General features: G+C 38.7%; 1 protein-coding gene across 1 annotated transcript in view; it reads right to left on the bottom strand.

Moving 5' to 3' along the window:
- The window catches only part of BLTP1 (bridge-like lipid transfer protein family member 1), a 194,936-nt gene that overhangs the window by 154,735 nt on the left and 17,034 nt on the right, over positions 1-23,167 (bottom strand). Inside the window, exons 9-13 of the mRNA XM_080929338.1 lie at positions 22,613-22,806; positions 20,601-20,680; positions 18,777-18,927; positions 2,183-2,339; positions 1,704-1,782 (exon numbers count right to left, since the gene is read on the bottom strand). Coding sequence (XP_080785464.1) covers positions 1,704-1,782; positions 2,183-2,339; positions 18,777-18,927; positions 20,601-20,680; positions 22,613-22,806 — 661 coding nt within the window. The remainder of the gene's footprint in view (positions 1-1,703; positions 1,783-2,182; positions 2,340-18,776; positions 18,928-20,600; positions 20,681-22,612; positions 22,807-23,167) is intronic.

The following is a 23,167-nucleotide window of genomic DNA, read 5'->3' as shown; positions in this document are numbered from 1 at the left end:
GTCACAGCTCCATAAAATTATCATAAATCCACCAGATCTATTTTTATTACATTTTATTCAGTTGGGTAATGTCTGTGTGGAGGTCAGAGGATAACTGTGAGAGTTAGTTTTCTCTACTATATGGGTATCTGAGATACTGATTCCTCAGTCCTCAGGTGGCCCCTTATCTCTGTGTGCCAATATCTGTACAATAGTTTGCACTGTAAGCTGACACAAGGACAATTACTATGTTCATCACTGCCCTGGGTAGTAGTATTTCAACTTGACACAAGCTAGAGTTATCAGAAAGGAGGAAAGCCCAACTGAGAAAATACCTCCATAAGATTAAGTTGTAAAACATTTTCTTAATTAGTGATTTCTGGGGAAAGGCCCATCCTATAGTGGTTGGATGCCATCCCTGGGTTGGTGGTCCTAGATCCTACAAGAAAGCAGACTGAGCAAGCCATGGGGAGAGAACTAGTATCAGCCTCTGTATCAGCTCCTGCCTCCAGGTTACTGTCTGTCTGTTCCTGTCCTGTCTTCCTTTGATGATGATTAGTAAGTAATATGGAAGTAAAATAAAGCCAAATAAAATAAACCCTTTCCTCCCTAACAGCCCTACAAGAGATAAACACAATATAATAAAAATACAGAATTAAAACACCTAAGAAGTAGAATATTGTTCTGTCTAGATATCAAATAATTTTATAATAGTTTAAACCACAAGCACATAAAAATTGAAACTGCCTCATCTGCTCATGAATACTTACAACAAATTACAAATAGAACCATCACATTAGCCAGCAACTCCATTACAGAGTATATCTCCAAAGACAATGAAATAAGAAGGCTGGAGAACCACCTGAGTACCAATATTCACTGTGGCACCACTCAGAAAAGTCAACACACGGAAACAAACTAAGTATGATATTCATCAACTGATGAATAGACAAGAAATATGGTACAAATATGAAACAGGACGCTAGTTGAAAAAAAATTAACAAAAAACAGATTAAATCCTATCTGTGATAAAATAGCTCACAATGAAAAGTCATTATGTCAAGTGAAATAAGCAAAACACAAAAATGACACAATCTTATTAATGATCTCTTAAAGCATGCAACCTAAGATAAAAACAAAAATAACAACAACTGATCTCACAGCAGGTGAGAGAAGAACAGGAGTTACCCAAGGCGGGGGCAGCTAAGCAAGGGTGTGGAGTGACTGAACAAGGACTGCTGACTCACAGACAAGTGCAGGCTGACCACAGAGGAGAATGTGCACTAGGAAAGCCTGTCAGCAGGGTGGTCCTAAGCTGTAATCACAGCACTGGGAGTCTGAGACAAGACTATCTCAAGTTGGGGAAAAGCCTAAGTTACACAGTAAGTCCTTGGTCAGCATGGGCTACATAGTGAGACACTGTCTCAAGAAGTACAAAGCTAAACAAAACTTTAAATGAATTTTACCACACATAAGTTACAAATGTAGAAAGACATATTTGCTTTGATTTGAACATTCTAAGTCTATATACATGAGTGCAAGTATCATATGGTATCCCATAAATAGATAATCTTTTATGTATCAGTAAAAAACTAAACTATATTTAAATTAAAAAAACAAAAAAATAAGAATGAAATATTACTAATGTTAATCTAGAAGGACTAACAAACTACAATAGCATATTAATTATGTCACTAATAACTTCCAGCAAAATAATAACTTACCATTTTCTTCAACTGTCATTGGAATATTAATTTCTAAATATGAGCCAGCTCCTACATTTACATGGACAGCATTTGTTTCCTACCAAAAGAACAAGATTAACTTACATGAGATTTATTGTACTTATATTCCAATCATTTTACTTTTAAATTATCAGGAAAATATAATTACTATTAATATGAACTACTAAAAAATCTGTAAAAATAAAAATTCAAATTTATATAAAAATTATACTTAAAACAATTTAACAAAATATAAAAGAGAAAATAGAAAATAACTTCAAAGTCCACTGTTACTACTATTAATCATTATTAATTTCTTTCCATTATTTAGCATTTAATAAAGTATTATGAAAGTAAAATGCACAAAATAATTTAAGAAGGTGTGGGGAGCTCACAGAAATGAAGATAAGCATAGAATTATGTCCCAAAAGTAATTTTCAAATTTTGAATATTATTCTCTAGAATCTTATAATGAATACCCTGTTTTTTGTAAACAGCAAGTCAATGGTAGCATCTGCAATAATATTCATTCGTAGTTCAAATGCAAGGATTTGTCTTGGTCTTCCAGGCTGTGCAATCTCAGAAACTTTCAAAACTTGGTAATCAGGTGGAAAGAAAAACTTCCATAAACAATCTCTACATGAAAATTAAAAAAAAAAAATGGTATGTTAGCCAAATACAATTGTCTCTAATAAGGGTCTAAAATCACACTTTAACCTTACATTATCACACTATTTTTCCACATCTTATACTTCTAGGTATCAGTCAGCTTTGAACACCTAACATTATAATTTGCTGAATAAGACATAAACAGAGTCCAATCTAAGTATATGCAAGTTGTAAAAAATGCTGCAAGCACATCTGTGCAAATTCTCAAGAAGGAATTACAAGAGTATAGCTTAATTCATCATTCCTCCCTGAGCAAGTGACCTAATCTTCTGAGGGAAGCTGGTCTGCTCCCTTGTCTAGAGGAATAACTGATCTCATGGAATGGCACTGAGGATTAAGTTAAAAAACGTAACCATGCACGCATGAAATGACTTTTGTGTTAGTTTCATAATCACTCAAATAAATTAACATTTATTTTTATTATATGTGTACAAGTATATTGCCTGTATAGATAGATAGATGGATGATAGGTAGATAGATAGATACACAGAGATACAGATATAGATATGTGCACTATATGCATAGAACACCTGTGAAAGACAAAAGATTGTAGGATCCCTTGGGTCCAGACTTACAGACAGTGATAAGCCACCATGTGTCTGCTGGTCATCAAACTAAGGTCCTCTGGAGGACCTATCAGTTCTCTTAATACCAAACCATCACTCCAACGCCCTGCAATCACTTTTAATCAACATAATATCAATGAAAGGACAAAGAACAATAAGTTCTAAAATGGTACAAGTATTTGGTTGCTAAGCCTTACTGCATGTCTCCCTATATCATTTGACAAAGATAAAAGAACCTGTTTCATCAGGACTAGCAACCCACCCACCCACAGGTCCCTGGGAGCTCTGAAGAGCTGCAGGAACACTTTCCATCCTAAGTGGAAGGGTGAGTCAACTTCTTTTGCCCATGTTCTACCCCAGGCAAGGCCACCCAGAACTCTCAAGGTTCAAGCAACAGACCTGCCTGAGGGTACACACTTCCAGCACAAGGCTAGACCCTGCCCAGTTTCATCAGGACTGGGCTCTGCCATTGGAATTCACAACCTACCCTGAGAGAGGAACACCCAGAAACAATCTTCCTATGGAGACCACAGGCCCACAAACTCACAAGAGAGACAAGCTCCAGTAAGAGACAATGAGATCACCTATAATAAGATGGCAAGAGGCAAGCACAACACTGGAAGAAACGAAAACCAAGACAACCTGGCAACATCAAAACCCAGTTCTCCCACCACCGCAAATAGTGTATATCCCAACTCACCAGAAAAACAAGATTTAGACCTAAAATCATACTTCACAATGATGATCTTTTAGAAGCACATAAATAACACACTTAAAGAAGTACAGGAAAACCAGGAGAATACATGACAACAAGTTGAAGCCCTTAAAGAGGAAACACAAAAATCACTTAAAGAGCTAAAGAAAAGCACAAACAACCAGGTGAAGGAACTGAAAACAGAAATAGAAACAATGAAGAAAACACAAAATGAGACAACCCTGAAATTGGAAAACCTAGGAAAGACATCAAGAGGCAATGCTAGCATCACCAACGGAATACAAGAGATGGAGGAGAGAATCTCAGGAGCAGAAGACAACATAGAAAGCACTGACACAACAGTCAGAGAAAATACAAAAATCAAAAAGATTCTAAGCCAAAACATCCAAAAATTCCAGGACACAATGAGAAGACCAAACATAAGAATAATAGGTGTAGAAGAGGGTGAAGAATATTAACTAAAAGGCACAGTAAGTATCATCAACAAAATTATAGAAGAAAACTTCCCTACCTAAAAAAGAGATGACCATGAACATATAAGAAGCCTACATAACCCCAAAAAGACTGGACCAGAATAGAAATTCTTCCCAACCCATAATAGTCAAAACAACAAATGCTCAAAACAAAAACAAAAACAAAAAAAAAAAGAAAAGAAAAGAAAAGAAAGAATACTAAAAGCAGTAAGAGAAAAAGGACAGGTAACATACAAAGGCAGACAAATCAGAATTACACCAGACTTTTCAACAGAGACTATGAAAGTTAGAAGATCCTGGACTGACATCAGTCCCTAAGGGAAAACAAGTTACAGCCCAGGTTACTATATCCAGCAAAACTCTCAATAACCATAGGTGGAAAAACCAAGATGTTCCAGGACAAAAACAAATTTACACAATATCTGTCCACAAATCTAGCCCTACAAAGGATAGGAGATGAAAAACACCTCCACAAAGAGGAAAACTTCACCCTGGGAAAATCAAAAAACTAATCCTCTTGCAACAAACACCAAAGAAGAAAAGCACACAAACATAACTCTACCTGTAACAACAAAAATAGCAGAAAACAGCAATCACTATTCCTTAACATCAATGGAATTAATTCTCCAATAAAAAGACATAGACTATCAAACTGGATACACAAACAGGATCCAGCATTTTGCTGCATACAGGAAACTCAGCCACAAAGACAGACACTACCTCAGAGTAAAAGGTTGGGAAAAAACTTTCCAAGCAAATGGTCCCAAAAAACAAGCTGGAGTAGCCATCCTGATACCGAATAAAACTGATTTTCAACCAGAAGTCATCAAAAAAGACAAGAAAGGATAATTTTTACTTACCAAAGGAAAAAAATCTATCAAGAGGAACTCTCAATCCCGAAAATTTATGCTCAAAATACAAGATCACCCACATTCATAAAAGAAACTCTACTAAAGTTCAGAGCATATATTATACCACACACAGTAACAGTGGGAAACTTTAACACCCCAATCTCGTCAATGAACAAATCATGGATGCAGAAACTGAACAGAGATATAGTAAAACTAACAGAAGTTATGAACGAAATGGATTTAATGGGCAACTATAGAATATTTCATCCTAAAACAAATAATATACCTTCTTCTCAGCACCTCATGGCACCTTCTCCAAAATTGATCATATAGTTGGTCACAAAACAGGCCTCAACATGTACAAGAAGATCGAAATAATTCCATTCATCCTATCAGAACACCATGGACTAAGGCTGGTCTTCAACAACAACAACAAAAAGCCCACATACACATGGAAGCTAAACAGTGCTCTATTCAATGACAGCTTGATCCAGGAAGAAATAAAGAAAGAAATCAAAGATTTCTTAGAAATTAACAAAAATGAAGTGACAACATACCCAAACTAAGGGGACACAATGAAAGCAGAGTTAAGAGGAAAACTCATAGCTCTGAGTGCCTCTAAAAAGAAACTGGAGAGAGCACACACTAATAACTTGACAGCACAACTGGAAGCTCTAGAACAAATAGAAGCAGATACACCCAAGAGGAGATGGCAGGAAATAATCAAACTCAGAGCTGAAATCAACCAAATAGAGACAAAAAGAACTATACAAAGAATCAACAAAACCAAGAGCTGATTCTTTGAGAAAATCAATAAGACTGATAAACCCTTAGCCAGACTAACCAGAGGGCGCAAATAGCATATCCAAATTGGTAAAAATCAGAAATGAAAGGGGAGATATAACAACAGAACTGAGGAAATTCAAGAAATCATTAGATCCTATTACAAAAGCCTATAGTCAACAAAACTGGAAAATCTAGAGGAAATGGACAATTTCTAGACAGATAACCAAGTGCAAAAGTTAAATCAGAATCAGATAAACCATCTTAAACAGGCAATAACCCCTAAAGAAATAGAAGCAGTCATCAAAAAGCTCCCAACCAAAAACAGCCCAGAACCTGATGGGTTCAGTGCTGAATTCTATTAGAACTTCATAGAAGACCTAATACCAACGCTCTCCAAAACTATTCCATAATATAGAAATAGTGGGAATACTACCCTGTAGGGAGCTGTGCGCGCGCCGCTTTGTCGAGCCCTAGGATGGCGCCGGTGTCCGCCCCCTCTAAAAGTAAACACCCTAGGAGCACATGCGCCTGTATCTAGCCACTGTCACACCACATTACGGACCAATGATGCTATGACACCTCAGCCATTGGACAGGCTCGGACGGGCGGGGAGGATAAAAGGAGAGAGCCTCCCGGGCTCGGGGCTCTCGGGATCCATCAAAGCATCAAGAAGGTGTCCTGAATAAACTGCTGAGAGAAGAACCTGGCCGTGTTGCGTCTTTTCCTTGCGGTATGAGGCTGGGTTCGACAACTGGTGCCGAAATCCAGGAAGTGTGAAGGTTCAGAACTCTCAAGCGGTGACAGGAGCGGTAATTTGGGACAATAAGGCTCCCGGTAATTTGGGACATAAAGTTCATGGCACGTGACTAGTGGATGGATCACTTCCTCACACTTGCGCTGTTTGTACCGGTGTGGACAGTTCTAGTGCTGATAGTGTTCCTCATTTGCGGGTGCCCCGCGGAAGAGCGTTAGGCTCACTTGGTCATGGTTAAAGAGTCTGCACATGTAGGTAAGTGTGTCCGTGACATGGGAAATAACCAGAGCCATCCCATATGCCTGGCGCTCAGAGAATTGCTTAGAGAGAGAAAGGTGAAACTAAGCGAGAAAAACATCCAAACCTTTTTATCTCAGTGCGATCTCCATGTTCCATGGTTTGCAGTCTCCGGGGACCTTAACCTTCCTTGTTGAGACAAGTTAGGAAGAGACTTAGATAGGGCATATGAAGAAAACAGGTTAAAACCAGGTATGAGACCTATTTGGAAGTTGATTCATGCCTGTCTTGAAGACGGCCACTGTAGCACCGCTATTAAAAACAGTCAAAAGGCGCTGAGAGATTATCAAGAGAGCCAGTCAGAATCTGGTGATAGTCATAGTGATAAAAGGGAAATAAGGAATCAAAAGAGTAAAATAGCACAAAAGGATACATTGCCAAAAGACGAGACAGAAAAGAAACCACTACCAAAAGAAAGGGAAAAGAAATACGTGCCTAAGATATACCCTTCTCTGAGAGTTTGAAGATAGAAGTGAATCTGATACTACCCTTAGTGAGGATGACGCTGAGGATCTTGATGAGGAAGCCGTTAAGTATGAGAGAAAAAGGTATAGTCCTGACAGGGCCATAGTTGGCAGATCATCAGCGCCACACCCCTATTTAGAACAGGGTGGGCTCACATTACATCGTGCAACTTGGAGAAGAGTTGGGAGAGAGCTCGCCTGCCCTGTATTTGCAGATGCCAATAATCAAAGATACTATGAGCCTTTGGATTTTAAGGTAGTTAAGGGGCTTGGCAGAGTCTGTTTGTGCTTATGGGGTTACGGCAGCCTTTACAGTGGCTCAACTGGAATCCCTTGGTCGCGTAGCTATGACACCTTTAGACTGGATGCAATTAGCGAAAGCCTGCCTTAATCCAGGGCAGTACTTAGACTTTAAGGCATTCAAGGCAGAGTATGCCAGTGAGCAAGCTTACATAAACTCACAACAGGGCAACCCTGCGTGGGATAGAGACATACTTCTAGGACAAGGGAGATTTGCAGCACAACAAATTGGCTATCCACCTGAGGTATATGAACATATTAACTGTATATGCACTAGAGCTTGGAAGTCCTTACCTAACAGGGGAGAGGTGAGTGGAAATCTCACAAAGATCTTACAGGGCCTGACAGAGCCATTTTCAGATTTCGTTGCTAGAATGATAGAAGCTGCTGGTAAAGTATTCAGTAATCCAGAGGAGGCTATGCCATTGGTAAAAAGCAACGTACCAAAGAATGCCACACTGTGATAGCCCCTTATAAAAATAGAGAACTAGAGGCCTGGATGAAACTGCGTAGGGAGTTAGGTGGACCATTAACTAATGCAGGTTTAGCAGCAGCTGTTATGCAAATGACTATAAGAGGAAATGGCAACAAACATTGTTTCGGATGTGGCAAACCGGGACACTTTAAAAGAAACTTTCCTAACCTTAGACCAAAAAAAAGGCCTGGGGGGGGGGGGGGGGGCTGGGTCTGTGCCCCAGATGTAGAAAAGGAAATCACTGGGCAAATGAATGTTACTCTGTTAAAGACATAGAGGGACAACCTTTAACAGCAGGATACGGGAAAGCCTGTCCAAAAAACAAACACTTGGGCCCCCAACCCCAGGGCCCTCAAATATATGGGGCGATTACCAACAGAGTAGAGAAAGGAGAGGGGAAGATCAGCCTCAGGAATCCTCAATACAACCAAGGAGAGCCACTGCGGGTTCCGCAGAACTGGACCTCCGCCTCCAGACTCGTATTAACACCAAATATGGGGGTGCAACTTGTGGAAACATATTTCTATGGACCTATCCCTAAAGGCACAGTGGGATTATTAACTGGTAGATCCTCAGTCATCATGAAAGGTTTAAAAGTTCACCCTGGAATCATTGATCCAGATTACACTGGACAAGTAAAAATTATGGTAGAATCCCGCAGGGGTATCACAGCTATTACACCAAGAGACCAAATAGCTCAAATTCTCGTATTACCTAGTCAGCATAATTTGTTTGCAGCTGAGCCTAGGATAAGAGGAAAGCAGGGTTTTGGATCAACAGGACAGGACATTGCTTATCTTGTTTTAGACATGCACCAGAGACCTACCATAACCCTCCTAGTAGATAAAAAACCCATATTGGGGCTTTTAGATACTGAAGTGGATCAGAGCATTGTTGCCTATAAAGACTGGCCAAAAGGGTGGCCTATTCAAGTATCCGATCAAACATTACAAGGCCTTGGATATGCCAAGACACCAGATATTAGTGCTGGACAATTGAGGTGGGAAGATCAAGAAGGTCATTCTGGAACAATTCAACCTTTCGTGCTCGACCTCCCTATAACACTACGGGGCAGGGATGTTTTAAAAGCACTACAACTAAAACTTACCAATGAATATTCCGTGCCATCCCAAAATATGATGAGTACCATGGGGTATATACCAGGTAAAGGCCTGGGAAACATTTACAAGGAAATCCACAAATGATAGACATAAAGCTTAAGTTAGACAGAAAAGGGCTGGGTTTCTCCTAGGGGCCACTGCAGAGGCAATCCCCATCACATGGAAGTGGAGAGATCCAGTGTGGGTGCCGCAGTGGATCCCCATCACGTGGAAGTCGGAGGATCCAGTGTGGGTGCCGCAGTGGATCCCCATCACGTGGAAGTCGAGAGATCCAGTGTGAGTTCTGCAGTGGATCCTCATCACGTGGACGTCAAGAGATCCAGTGTGGGTTCCGCAGTGGATCCCCATCACGTGGACGTCGAGAGATCCAGTGTGAGTTCTGCAGTGGCCTTTACCATTAGAAAAGTTTAAGGCAGCAATAAGCTTAGTTCAAGAACAGCTTGCAGCCAACCACATTAAGCCCTTCACGTCACCGTGGAACACTCCAATATTTGTAATCAAGAAAAAGATCTGGTAAATGGCAATTTTACATGACCTTAGAGCCATTAACCAACAGATGCAACCCCTGGGAGCCATACAAAGGGGGCTCCCCTTTTATCTGCTTTACCGTCAGCATGGATTACTATTTCCATTGATATTAAAGATTGTTTCTTTTCTATTCCCCTACACCCTAAGGACACTGAAAGATTTGCTTTTACATTACCCTCATGTAACCATGAAGAACCAGATGGCAGATATGAGTGGGTCGCTCTACCACAAGGCATGACTAATAGCCCTACCATGTGTCAACTATATGTAGCATCAGCTATATACCCTATTAGAACAAAATATCCTCAAATTCGTTTTGTGCATTATATGGATGACATCTTAATAGCAGGAAAATCGGATAAAAAAGTACAGACTGCATTTTCAGACTTTACTAGAGCCTTGCAAAACAAGGGACTATACATTGCCCCAGAAAAGGTACAACAAAATACAGTGATTAATTATTTGGGAGCGTACATAGCTCCCAATAGCATCACCCCTCAAAAACTAACCATTAGAATAGACAAATTAACAACCTTAAATGATTTTCAAAAATTACTAGGTGACATCAATTGGATTCGCCCTTATCTACATATTCCCAATGTGATTTTAAACCCCTTTATGCTATACTTCAAGGAGATTCAGATCTTAAATCCCCTCGTACCCTTACCCCTGCCACCCGAGAAGCATTAGCATTGGTGGAACAAGCATTACAAAGGGCACAGCTGACTCGCTGTCATGAAGGTAAAGATGTCGTCTTGTGCATTCTGCCTACTTCATTTCAGCCATCTGCAGTACTTTGGCAAGGTGGTCCACTTTTGTGGATCCACCCCCATGTTTCCCCTAGTCAAGCTATTGAATATTACCCATCAGCTGTAGCAAAACTAGCTATGCTGGGACTCCGCCAATATATACAGCACTTTGGTAAAACTCCAGCCACTATTATAGTCCCTTACACAGTAAACGAAGTTTCTGTTCTCTGCAACACTCTAGATGATTGGGCTATCCTGTGTTGTACCTATACGGGAAACATTGATAATCATTATCCTAAACATCCCATATTGCAATTTGCCAAGGCCCATCCCGTTATATTTCCAAAAATAGCGGCATATAACCCACTTCCGGGAGCAATTAACATTTATACTGACGGCTCTAAAACTGGAGTTGGAGCTTATTTAGTAGAAAATAAACAACCTAAGGTCATTCAATTCTCCCCGGGATCACCACAGGTGATAGAATTACAAATAGTCTTGGAAGTTTTTAAAACATATGATTGTCCCTTTAATCTCATCTCTGACACAGCTTATGTGGTAAATGCAGTGAAAACTCTAGAAGCAGCAGGCACTTTTAAATCTACTAGCACTGTGCTTGCCCTTTTTGTCCAGCTACAACAATTAATTTGGCAGCGCACAAATCGTTTCCATATACTGCATATTAGAGCTCATTCCAATTTACCTGGTACGTTATCCATGGGCAACCATACAGTAGATGCTCTCACCAGAACTTCTTTTTTACCTCTTCATTAAACAAAGCTGTAGAATTTCACAAGTTGTATCACGTGCCTTCACGCATGCTACAGACAAAATTTCATATCTCTCGGGCCGATGCCCGCAACATTGTTCTCAACTGCCCACAATGTGTGCCATTTCATAACCCTCCCCATGTAGGGATTAACCCTCAGGGCCTATGCCCCCTACAACTCTGGCAAATGGATATCACACATATATCTGAATTTGGTAACCTAAAATATGTCCATGTATCAGTGGATACTTGCTCAGGCATTATCCATGCTACACCTCTGGGTCGGGGTCTGATAGTAATGCTACTAAAATCAACATTACTACGTTGATAACGGTCGGACATGGCCTGCACCCATCAAGCGAAGTAGAGATATTTTATAAATCCACTAAACGTAAGATACTTCCATACTGCCTCCCCATACAGACTTTCCCTCCTGAGTATACCTCTTTCCAGAGCCCTATCCACAAACCAAAGCATATAGCCCCAGGTTTTGAGTTCTCCCCACCTCTGGGTAGAATGCTATTTACCTGGAATAGTACCGAAAGTAATGGATGGCCATGGTATCAATGGATCTTATCTAATGATAAGGGCACCTTTTTCTTTACTGACTACAAAAAAAATTTTCTATTTACAATATTTCAGCCACAAGAGACAAGAAGCTCAAACTCACTAATATAAAGTTTAATAGTTTGTATGCTAACTATACTGTACTCGAGGCTGCAGTATGTATACAAGCCCCTTTCTTTTTCTTATTGTTTCACCACAATAATAATTCTGATGTCCCTAATTGCAATGCTTCCCAAATGCAATGCTATCTTACCAATTGCTGGCATGGACATAATAACTCAGCTCTAATTGTCCAAGTGCCCACCTTTGTCCCAGTGCCTGTCATGGCAGATCCAAAACAATCTGCACTACTGCAACTTTTGCGCCAAAAGCGTGACTTTGGCATCACAGCAGCAATTATTTCTGCTATTGTGGCTGCTGCAGCCACAACTGCAACAGTAGCAATGGCTAGTACAGTACAGACAGCTAGTGTGGTTAATAAGTTTGTAGAAAAGACAGTTATGGCATTAGAGACACAAAGAAAAATTGATTCTCAAGTACTATCAGGTATTCTCTCTTTAAACCAAAGAGCTGATCTACTACAACACCAGTTAGATCAACTCCATCAGCTGATAACCCTCTCTTGTGTACATTCTCTGAATTGTTTGTGTGTTACCCCCTATTTGGCTGCAAATTGGACCAATCATAAAAACTAGTCACAAGTAATCAGTAATTATCTAAAAGGCAATTGGTCCTTGCAGGCAGAAAACCTTACTAACCAGCTTTTGTTTGAAATAGTGACCCTCAATAACACAAAAGTTAGCCTTCCCACTGCTCAGTCTATTTTAAATTGGCTGCAAAAATCATTCAGTTTTATTAAGGAATGGGCAGGGATGGGCGCGCTCATATTCATGCTCCTCCTGGCCTGTCTGGTATGCTGTTGGTGTCGCTATAAAATACGGCATGAACAGCACCGAACTAAAGCAGTCATGGTACAGGCTATGCAAGCTCTTGAAAATGGCGTGTCACCAGCAGCTTGGTTAGCTACTCTGAAAGACTAGTTTTAGACATGGCACATGGGTCGTCAGGCAGAGCACTGCACAGAGAATAGTCGAATTCCAGCTAGACATTCTCTGGGAGGTATATCCAACTAGATGGGGGTTTCAGTGTCCTAGTGCCCCCCCAGAAAAACTACACAGGAGCTGGCCAGAATCTCATTGGGTGATGAGCCCAGCTGTGGTTCTGAGTAAGACCCCTAAAATTTTGCACATGGGAAGTTGGACCTCTGCCTCCACCCATGCAAGTTGTAAAGACAAAATGCCGACCTCGGCACAATTGGCATAAAATGTCGTCCCTGAGCTTTGAAGTGACCCTGCCCAGTGACGGGCACCTTCCCTTTCACCTAAGGCATGATACATGAGGACGACAGGGTTATCCAAAGACGGGTACAATAAAGGGATGATCCTAAGACGGGGGGGGGGGGTCACTGTGCTCAGCTTATGCTATCTAGACTATCTTAATAAAACAAAAAAGAAGGAACTGTAGGAAGCTGCTCTAGCCGCGCTGCTGTGCCGTGCGGCTTTCTCGAGCCCTAGGATGGTGCCGGTGTCCGCCCCCTCTAAAGAATAAACACCCTAGGAGCACATGCGCCTGTATCTAGCCACTGTCACACCACATTATGAACCAATGATGCTATGACACCTCAGCCATTGGACAGGCTCGGATGGGCGGGGAGGATAAAAGGAGAGAGCATCCCGGGCTCGGGGCTCTCGGGATCCATGAAAGCATCAAGAAGGTGTCCTGAATAAATCTGCTGAGAGAAGAACCTGGCCGTGTTGCGTCTTTTCCTTGTGGTATGAGGCTGGGCGCGACACTACCTAACTCATTCTTTGAAGCCACAATAATACTCATTCCTAAACCACACAAAGACCCTACAAAGAAAGAGAACTTTAGACAAATTTCCTTCATGAACGTTGATGTAAAAATACTCTACAAAATTCTTGCAAATTGAATCCAAGAACACATCAAAGCAATCATTCACCATGAACAGGTGGGCTTCATCCCAGGGATGCGAGGATGGTTTAATACATGGAAGTCCATAAATGTCATACACTACATAAACAAACTCAAAGAAAAGAAATCACATGATTATCTCTCTAGATGCTGAGAAAGCATTTGACAAAATTCAACACCCCTTCATGTTAAAAAGTGTTGGAAAGGTCAGGTATTCAAGGCACATACTTAAACATAGTAAAAGCAACACACAGCCAACCAGTAGCCAGCATCAAAGTAAATGGTGAGAAACTTGAAGCAATCCCACTAAAACCAGGAACTATACAAGGCTCTCTCTACCTCTCTCCCTACCTATTCAATACAGCACTTGAAATACTAGCCAGAGCAATAAGACAACAAAAAGAGGTCAAAGAGATACAAACTGAACAGGAAGAAGTCAAAATATCACTATTTGCAGATGATATGATAGTGTACTTAAGTGACCCTAAAATTTTCACCAAGGAATTTTAACAGCTAATAAACAACTTCAGCAAAGTGGCTGGATATAAAATTAATTCAAGCAAATCAGCAGCTTTCCTCTGCTCAAAGAAAAAACAGGCTGAGAAAGAAATTAGAGAATGGCACCCTTCACAATAGCCACAAAGAATATAAAATACCTTGGTGTGACCCTAACCAAGCAAGTGAAGTATCTGTACAACAAGAACTTCAAGTCTCTGAAGAAGGAAATTGAAAAAGACCTCAGAAGATGGAAAGATCTCGCATGCTCATGGATTGGAAGAATCAACAGTATAAAAATGGCCATCTTGCCTAAGGCAATCTACAAATTCAATGCAATCCCCATCAAAATTCCAACTCAATTCTTCATAGAGTTAGAAAGAGCAATTTGTAAATTCATTTGGAATAATAAAAAATGTCTAGGCAGGCATAGTGCCAGAGAAGGATCTGAGAGTTCTACATCTTGTTCTGAAGACAAACAGAAGACTGGTATCTTCAAGCGGCTGGGAGAAAGCTCTAAAAAGCCCCCACACACAGTGACACACTTCCTCCAACAAGGCCACAGCCCTAATAGTGTTGCTTCCTGGGCTAAGCTTATTCAAACCACCACAAATGCATTGGTTCTTTTTATACTTTCTTAGTTTCAAAAGCTCTTCCTATCGTCTATTGTTGAAATAATTACACACTTTGTCAAGTAATATGGTCTTTGATTGTACTTTTTAAAATTTCATTAGAAGTGAAACCAGGACACCCACATATGTTAGGCAAGTATTCTCATATTCTTTTAATGTTAGTATTTTAGGTATATTAAAGTAATGTGCCTCAATAAATCAGTGTTAAACAGTTGTTCAAAAATGAAACAGATATTTTGAAAACATGTGAAATATGCTGTTATGTTCACTAAGTTCTATTAGATTACTTATCAAACTTGAACATCAGTAATTCAGTTAGAAAGCAGTACTTGTCATGTTAGGTTCTACTTTTGTTTTTATAGTAATTTTTTAGGTTTAATGATGCTGTGATCACTATGCCATCAGTTGAAAATGAGAGGCTTCTATAAAGTAATGACCGAAATTTATCTGGACTATATTCAGAAATCTTAGAAGAACTTAAGAGTCCTTTTATTAAAAAATCTGTTGAACAATGCTATTAAAAATGAAATGTTTTATATTCTTATTAGTCAAATAATTCTTAAATTATATTTAATCTTGCTATACTTAAAACATTAGCACATATTTACTGAAAAAAAGGTTAAATTTTTTATAATACAGTTTTTCTTGTTCTGTTTTTTTTTTTTTTTTTTTTAGATTTACTTATTACATATATGGCATTCTGCCTGTGTGTATGGCTGCAGGCCAGAAGAGGGCACCAGATCTCATTATGCATGGTTATGAGCCACCATGTGGTTGCTGGGAATTGAACTTAGGACCTCTGGAAGATCAGACAGTGCTCTTAACCTCTGAGCTATCTCTCCAGCCCAGTTTTTGATTTTTTGAGACAAGATCTCTCTACACACTCCTATCTGTCCTAGACCTCACTGTGTAGACCAGGGAGGCCTAAAACTTATGAAAATCCATCTGTCTCTTCTGTGAGCTGGAATTAAAGGTCTGCACCACTACTCCTGACATATAAGTTCACCTTAGAGACTGGCTGCCCTTTGTATTATTTAGAGAGATGATACTACAGGTTATGTAAGATAGAACTTCACTTTCACAAACTCCTCCCTCAGGTTTTTCCTTTGGTGAGAGAGAATGTCTCAGAGCCATTCATTTTCATTAAATCACAAGGCTTATTTTTCAGTATGCTTTGCTCATGTAAGTAGTGTTTGCTTCCTTATTTGTGTGGAAAGATGGCTGTGTGATGTGGGGAAGGCATTACCTATTTCTTAAGTTATTTCATCTTTTTAAAAATTTTATTGGATATTCTCTCTATTTACATTTCAAATGTCATACCCTTTCCCCCCACTTCCCTCCCTCCTCCCCCTCAACTCGCTTCCATGAAGGTGCTCCCTCTCCCAATCACCCTCTCCACCTCAATGCCTTGGCTGATGATGATGTTTTTCTTCCCATGAGTGTGCAAATCTTTCAGCTATTTCAGTCCTTTCTCTAGCTTTTTCATTGGGGTCCCCTTGTTCATTCTGATGTTTAGCTGCAAGCATCCTCATCTGTATCTGTATGACTCTGGGAGAGCCTCTGAGGAAACATCCATGTCTGGTTCCTGCCAGTAAACACTTCTTGGCATCAGCAATAGTGCTTGGGTTTGGTGGCTGCATATAGTTAGTTCTCCAGGTGAGGAAGTCTCTGTAGACCTTTTCTTCAATCCCTGCTCCTCTATTTGGGCTTGTATTTCCTCCCGTTTTGTTCTCCCTTCTAAGAAGGACTGAGGCATCCACATTCTGGTCTTCCTTCTTTTTGAGCTTGAAAAGTTCTGTGGATGGTTTCTTGGGTATTCTGAGCTCCTTTTTTTTTTTTTTTTTTTTTTTGAGGGGGGTAGGGGGCACTAGTATCAGCTTATAAGTGAGTACATACCATGAGTTTTCTTTTGTGACTGGGTTACTCCAGTCAGGATGATAGCTTCAAGTTCCATCCATTTGCCTAGGAATTTCATGAACTCGTTTTTAACAGTTGAGTAGCACTCCATTGTGTATATGTACCACAAATTCTAAATCCATTCCTCTGTTGAGGGACATCTGGGTTCTTTCCAGTTTCTGGATATTATATCACCTGAGTTTTTGATCTTAGCCATTCTAACTAGTGTGAGGTGGAATGTTTGGGTTGTTTTGATTTGCATTTCCCTGATGACTAGGGATGTTGAGCATTTCTTTAGGTGCTTCTCAGCCATTAGATATTCCTCCATTGAGAAGTCTCTGTGTAGCTCTGTACCCCATTTTTAATAGGATTCCTTGATTCTCTAGGGTATAACTTCTTGAGTTTCTTGTATATATTGGATACTAGCTCTCTATCAGATGTAGGATTGGTAAATATCTTTTCCCAATCTGTTGGTTGCCATTTTGTCCTTCTAACAGTGTCTCTGGCCTTATAGAAGCTTTGCAATTTCATGAGGTCCCATTTGTCGACTCTTTATTTTTTAAAACAGATGACCAGTTTTTAAAAAATCTTCCAGGTAGACAGGTATGATACTCAAGACCAGTTTCAATACTCAAGAGACTAAGCAAAAGGACCACTTGAATCTATAGTGTAAGGTCAGGATGAGCAAGAGCGCCCACCTTAAAACAAACAAGAAAGCCTTTCTGATAATCCTCATTAATGAAACCCATACGTGGATATATTAATTTTTTACATTTTTTATTTTCTTTAGGCCTTGCGGTTAGGTAGCCAAGCACTCTACCATTTACATAGAACCTCAGCTCATGGCTTTTAGTTGGAAGTGTCAATTCACAGCTCAGACTGGCCTCCAATTTTCAATTCTCTTACCTAGGCCTCTGGGGTGGTAAAATGCCAGGTGTTTATTACAGAACTCTGAACTCCCTAGGAGACCCTCAGAGAAATTTTCTACTCTCCCTACTCATTTTTTCTTGATTCACACCACTTTCCTTCCCCTAGCAATCTCCACTTCTTTCATAAACTACACTCACACTTCATCTAATAAAGCCTTTTTTATTCACTGTGCTGACCATAATGCAAAACAGCTCCTTATAAGCTAAACTGTGCCCTAAAAATTCGTGTTTAAATCCTAAGCACAGTCTTCAGAACATGACTGTATATGGTTACAGAAACTTCACATGTTGCCTCGGCCTCAAAGAAAGGCCTGGGACATATCCTCCTCTCATGATGGTCACAGGAAATCAACACTGCTAACACTTCCAAGTGTGACTCTTGGCCTCTAGAACTTGATTAAACACATTTCCACTGTTGAAGCTATATCCCAGTGATGCTTTGCTATTCGATCCGGGAAACCATTGCTGTTTTTCTAAGCGGGTCACCAAGACCTTTCCTCTGCATTGATCACAGCTTCACTAAAGCTGCGTCTTTCATTTCACCAACTCTTTCCTTTCTCAAAAGCCCCAGGCTCTCAGAGAGTCAAAAAGTAAATCATTAATGAAAAACAAAAATAAAATGAAGGAACCAATAAGGCTGTTCTCTGGAGTTTGCTTGTGGTTTCTCCACAAACAAGTTGTTATTTGGAACAAAGTGTTCATTGAAAACTTACTTTGCTACGATGTAATATAATAGTTTACAAAAAACTAAGACAATGGGGGCTAGAGAGAGGACTCAGCTGTTAAGAGAACCTACTGCTCTTCCAGCGGACCTGAGTTTTCTTCTCAGCACCCAGGATAACCATCTCAAAACTGACTGTAATTCCAGCTCCAGAAGATCCTCTGGCCTCCAGGGATATCTGAGCTCATGTGCATATACCCACAGACATATGTGAATATACATAATTAAGAAATAATAGTAGTTTTAAATATTAATCTGGCATTCAATAAAAAATAAGATCTCAATACTCCTGAAAGATTATTAGAAATAAAATCACTCAAGTACCTCTGCCTGTCAGCCCAGGGTCCATAATTAAAATCTGTTCCTTTACCACAAACGATATCTAGTCCCCAGCATGGAGGTAAGTCTTGTAATTTGCAATCTTCGCTGCTTATTTCTCCTTCTATACTCTCTTCTGTTTCTTCTGGAACAAGACCTATATTACAGAATATATAAAAGCAATCAGTTAAAAATACCATACATTAGCAGTTCAAATGTTTTGGTCTCAGGAAACCTTACACTTAATTCTTTAAGTCCCAGAGAGGTTTTGTCTTCTTTTTTGTTTGTATATTATTTATCAAACAAATTTAGTGTGTTTGAATTAAAATACCATGATTTTAAAAGGCTTTATTTAAACAATAAATTTATTATTTACCTACATAAAGAATAACTTTAGTAATAAAAATATGTATAAATAATAACAACTATTTAATAAAAAGCAAAAGAAGTTTTCATTTAAAAATAATAAAAAAAACCCAGAACTGTATTTACCACAATTCAGTAAAAAGTGTTTGTAACACTCTTTACATCAATGGATCAATGTCCAGCCAAACAGAAAACAGGCATGTTGTCACAGCTGCTTCTGCTCTGATCTATTGTTACAAGGATGTGAAGCCATCTGGCCTCACAGGAAGACAGAAAAGGAAGAGAATTTCAAAAGCCTTTTCATATGTATGAAGGTGGATAATAGTCTCTGATGCTAGAGCTAAATTCAACAAGGAGCACTTTCAAAAGATTACAGTGTAGACCCTGAAAGTGATTACTCATTTCTTCCAAACTCTCCCATGTTAGAATCTTCTGCTGACTCTTACATTCTGAGTGAATCTTTACCCATGCATGATTCTGTAATATCAAATACTGGTCATTTGAAAAACAGTGGCCCACTGAGTTATGTTCATTTTTATAAATATTGACAAATTTGTTATACTTTTCCTGAAACCACATGCTAATATCACTAACAGTTTCATTTTAAAAAGCTATTAATATTGAAATGTTGTCAAATAGCACCAAAGTTTGCAAAATTCTAATTTTCAAATGAAAATCTACATGGCTTTTCATAAATGATTGTTCCAAGTAAAATTAGCATTCCATGAAAGAAAAAAAAAGCAAGCAGGCTTATGAGTCAATCAAGTGAGTGCTGTTTCTGAGCTCAACGGAGCACTCTGGCTTGCAGCACAATGTCCCATGTGTACGTCCTCCCTGATTTATCATCCCAAGTATACTCATGATTGATAATCTTTATAGTTTCATTTAGGATTTCTTTTGAGACTTGGCATTTTCTGTTGAACTACCATTGCATGACACTGACTTGTGAACACCATTGCTTCTGCAATGTCATGATAAAAAGGCAAGTCAAATCCTGCTCCTATAACTGAAAATACAGAGTTTGTGACTACACAAACCCTGTGGTGGCAACAATCCAATATTAGGAACTTTTCTCAAATGAAGCCATCTATTAAGCACTCAAAGTAGCTAGGTATCAATTTTTAAATGTAAAAATTCAGGTGTAACAATTATGATTTTCTCTTCCAAGCTAAGACAAACTACCTTGTTTCACACTGCCTAAGGGTTTTCCTTAGAGTTCCTGCATCAACTTTTGAGATATCTGTAGATTATGAACTATTTTATGAAATAGTAATGTAATAATTCAACTCTCAAGAGTATTTTTTAACATCTTTTAACATATTTTAAAAGAAATTTGACACTCTTCACAGTCAATTTTACAGCTTACTGATGCTAGCTTTCAGAAGATCTCAAAAATGTAGGCAGCAGCACTCCACAGACAGAAACAAACCACTCCTATAAGACACGTGTTCAAAGAGGACACACCTGGCTCATCCATGTAATAGTAGATGTCGACATCATTTGACTGCATCACCACAAAACCTTCTCCCATGAGTCTTGGGGGTCTACGGGAACAAGCAGGAGGTACATGACACACATCTTAGACTACAAATGCTCTGCGGTCTAGCGGACAGTAATTTAGAGTAAAGAGGAAGAGGGGAAACTGCCAAGCAGATGACAGGTTCTATCTTACAATCTTTCACACTAACATTGTAAAAAGTTATTCTAGTTGTATTTTACATCATGTTAAATGATAAAATGACGCTGAAACTTTATTGGTAAATCAGTTTAGGAAGAAAACAACCTCACTTTTAAGTTTGGAATGAAAAAAATTCATTTTAAACAGAGGTTACACACAACAGTAATTATTGAAATATAATAATCAAATTCTGCTTTTATGGCAAAATTTAAATGATTTATATTAATATCATTATAATCCTAAGTGATATTTAATCAACCAGCATAATACAATATAATCATTCTATAAATTGATTAACTACAGATTAGAAAACAAAAGAATTAGCATTTTTATCTGTAATAATTTAATTTCTTTTTCCTCTAAGAATATTTCATTAACTTAAAATAAATACAAAGCAATTATCCTGAACTTAAAAATTTGAAATGAATGTTTCTCTATCATAAGTTTCCTTCTCTCAAACTTTAGAGTTAACAACTTCTCTGCCATATCCCACAGTATTATCTTCCACATAAAAATTCATCTTTCAATCATTAGATAGCAGCACATATGAATTTTCTTCTAAATACATTCTAAGCCACAAAAGTTAAGCCAATCCAGTGGGGGTTTTTTTGTTTGTTTTGCTTTGTTTTTAAATATAATTTCATGTAGCCTAAGACCTGAAACTCACTAGACAAATCTGACCTAACTCCTTATCTTCCTACTTCTTCTTGAGGGCTGAAATAAAAGTCAAGGCTAACCAGTATCTTTTTAAATAATGTTATATAAAATATTAATAGAACACTTTTTTATATCTCTAGTTATTTTAAACTACAGTTCCTTTCAGTACACTTTATTTATTAATACAAAGTTGTGTTTATCTATCAAATTCCAGAACATCTTTAATCAAGTCTATGCTCGAGTGAGGTGAAGCAGACAGACACACAGCCACCTAGAACATGCGTTCTATCTAGGGGACCCTCTCTACCGTGCTAGCTGATCCTGGAGATTTTATTTTAGCAGCATATCAGCCAAGAGTTAAAAATTGCTTTCCATAATTTCATAAACAGTTACATTGCTGTTATGACAAAGAAAAAGCTAAAACATCACAATAGAAAATTTGTGTATATACTTAAAATTTCACAACTTCAGCCAGAGTATTCATCATACAAAATGAGACTGAGGAAATATGAAGACCAGGGACTGTTATTCCAGAGGTAAATACAAGACCCAGTGTCTGACAGGAGGTTTAGAAGCGCTGTCTCCTCAGGCCTGGTCCATTCCTGCAAAGCATCTCACCACACTGGTGAGTCTGGTGTGCATTCTCATGTAACCTATCTTCTGACTAGAATAGCTATTTCAGCATGGGGGAAACTCTGCAATGCAGACAGGAAAACTCTTTGAGGCTCAAAGAAAAATCAAATGGTTGTCTCAAAACTGGACCACCTTAACCAATTTTTCCAAGAAAAACTTTAATCAATTTTCAACTTTCACTATATTCACTATAATTAATCTCTTCAGTTTATTATTTATCTAGACAGAAAAGTACACCTCTAATGGACATATCCTAACGTAATGACATCAGAGCTTAACTTAAGCCAAAATAAGTGAGCAAGGCAGAATTTTTAAAAAAAAATCCTAATAATTACACAGAAACACACTGCAAAGTGTAACTATCACTTCTTAGCACGAAGGCTTTAACAACTGGATAAACTTGTAACTGCTGTACAACTTCTACCACAGAAACGAGAAGGATGCCAGAGGCTTCCAGTCGATACTTATATGAGTACCAAGAAGTTACTCCTTAGTGATGTTTTCTTACTCATCGTTTTGTAGGCCAACATATCTTGGACTAGGAACAAGCATGACTCGAACATTTTCAAGCTTTCCTTTCACAATGTGCATGAATTGGTCAAGATGACTGGAAGGTGGTTTTGTAGTATAAGTTAAGAATGCATCATCAAAGTTGATGCATAGAGTCTGAGGTTGATAATGATTCCCAAAGGCCAAACGTCCCTAAAAACATAAAAGAGATATTATACCAGCACAGTCTAGTCATTGTTTTTCTTCGCTGAACTAATAACATTTTTAAGCAACAACTAAATGATTCCACTTTATCTGTATATGCTACTTACATCATTATTTAAAATCATCATCTACTTAAACCAACATTTAAAGAAATCTAGGGATAAGTTTAGAGCAATTTAAACACTTGTGGATATCCCTTCATGTTTAATAAGCATCCAAATTTAGAGCTGGTGTTAAAATAGTTCATTCACACGTTACAGAAATAGGAACTAAAATGTACACAAAATTGCTTTCTTTTCCTACATAGACTTTGATTTGTAAAAATAAATTCTATGTGTTAATCTGCCAA

This window comes from Micromys minutus, assembly GCF_963924665.1.
Source record: "Micromys minutus genome assembly, chromosome: 15".
NCBI classification, from domain to species: domain Eukaryota; kingdom Metazoa; phylum Chordata; class Mammalia; order Rodentia; family Muridae; genus Micromys; species Micromys minutus.
This window is presented reverse-complemented; position numbering and strand designations above follow the sequence as displayed.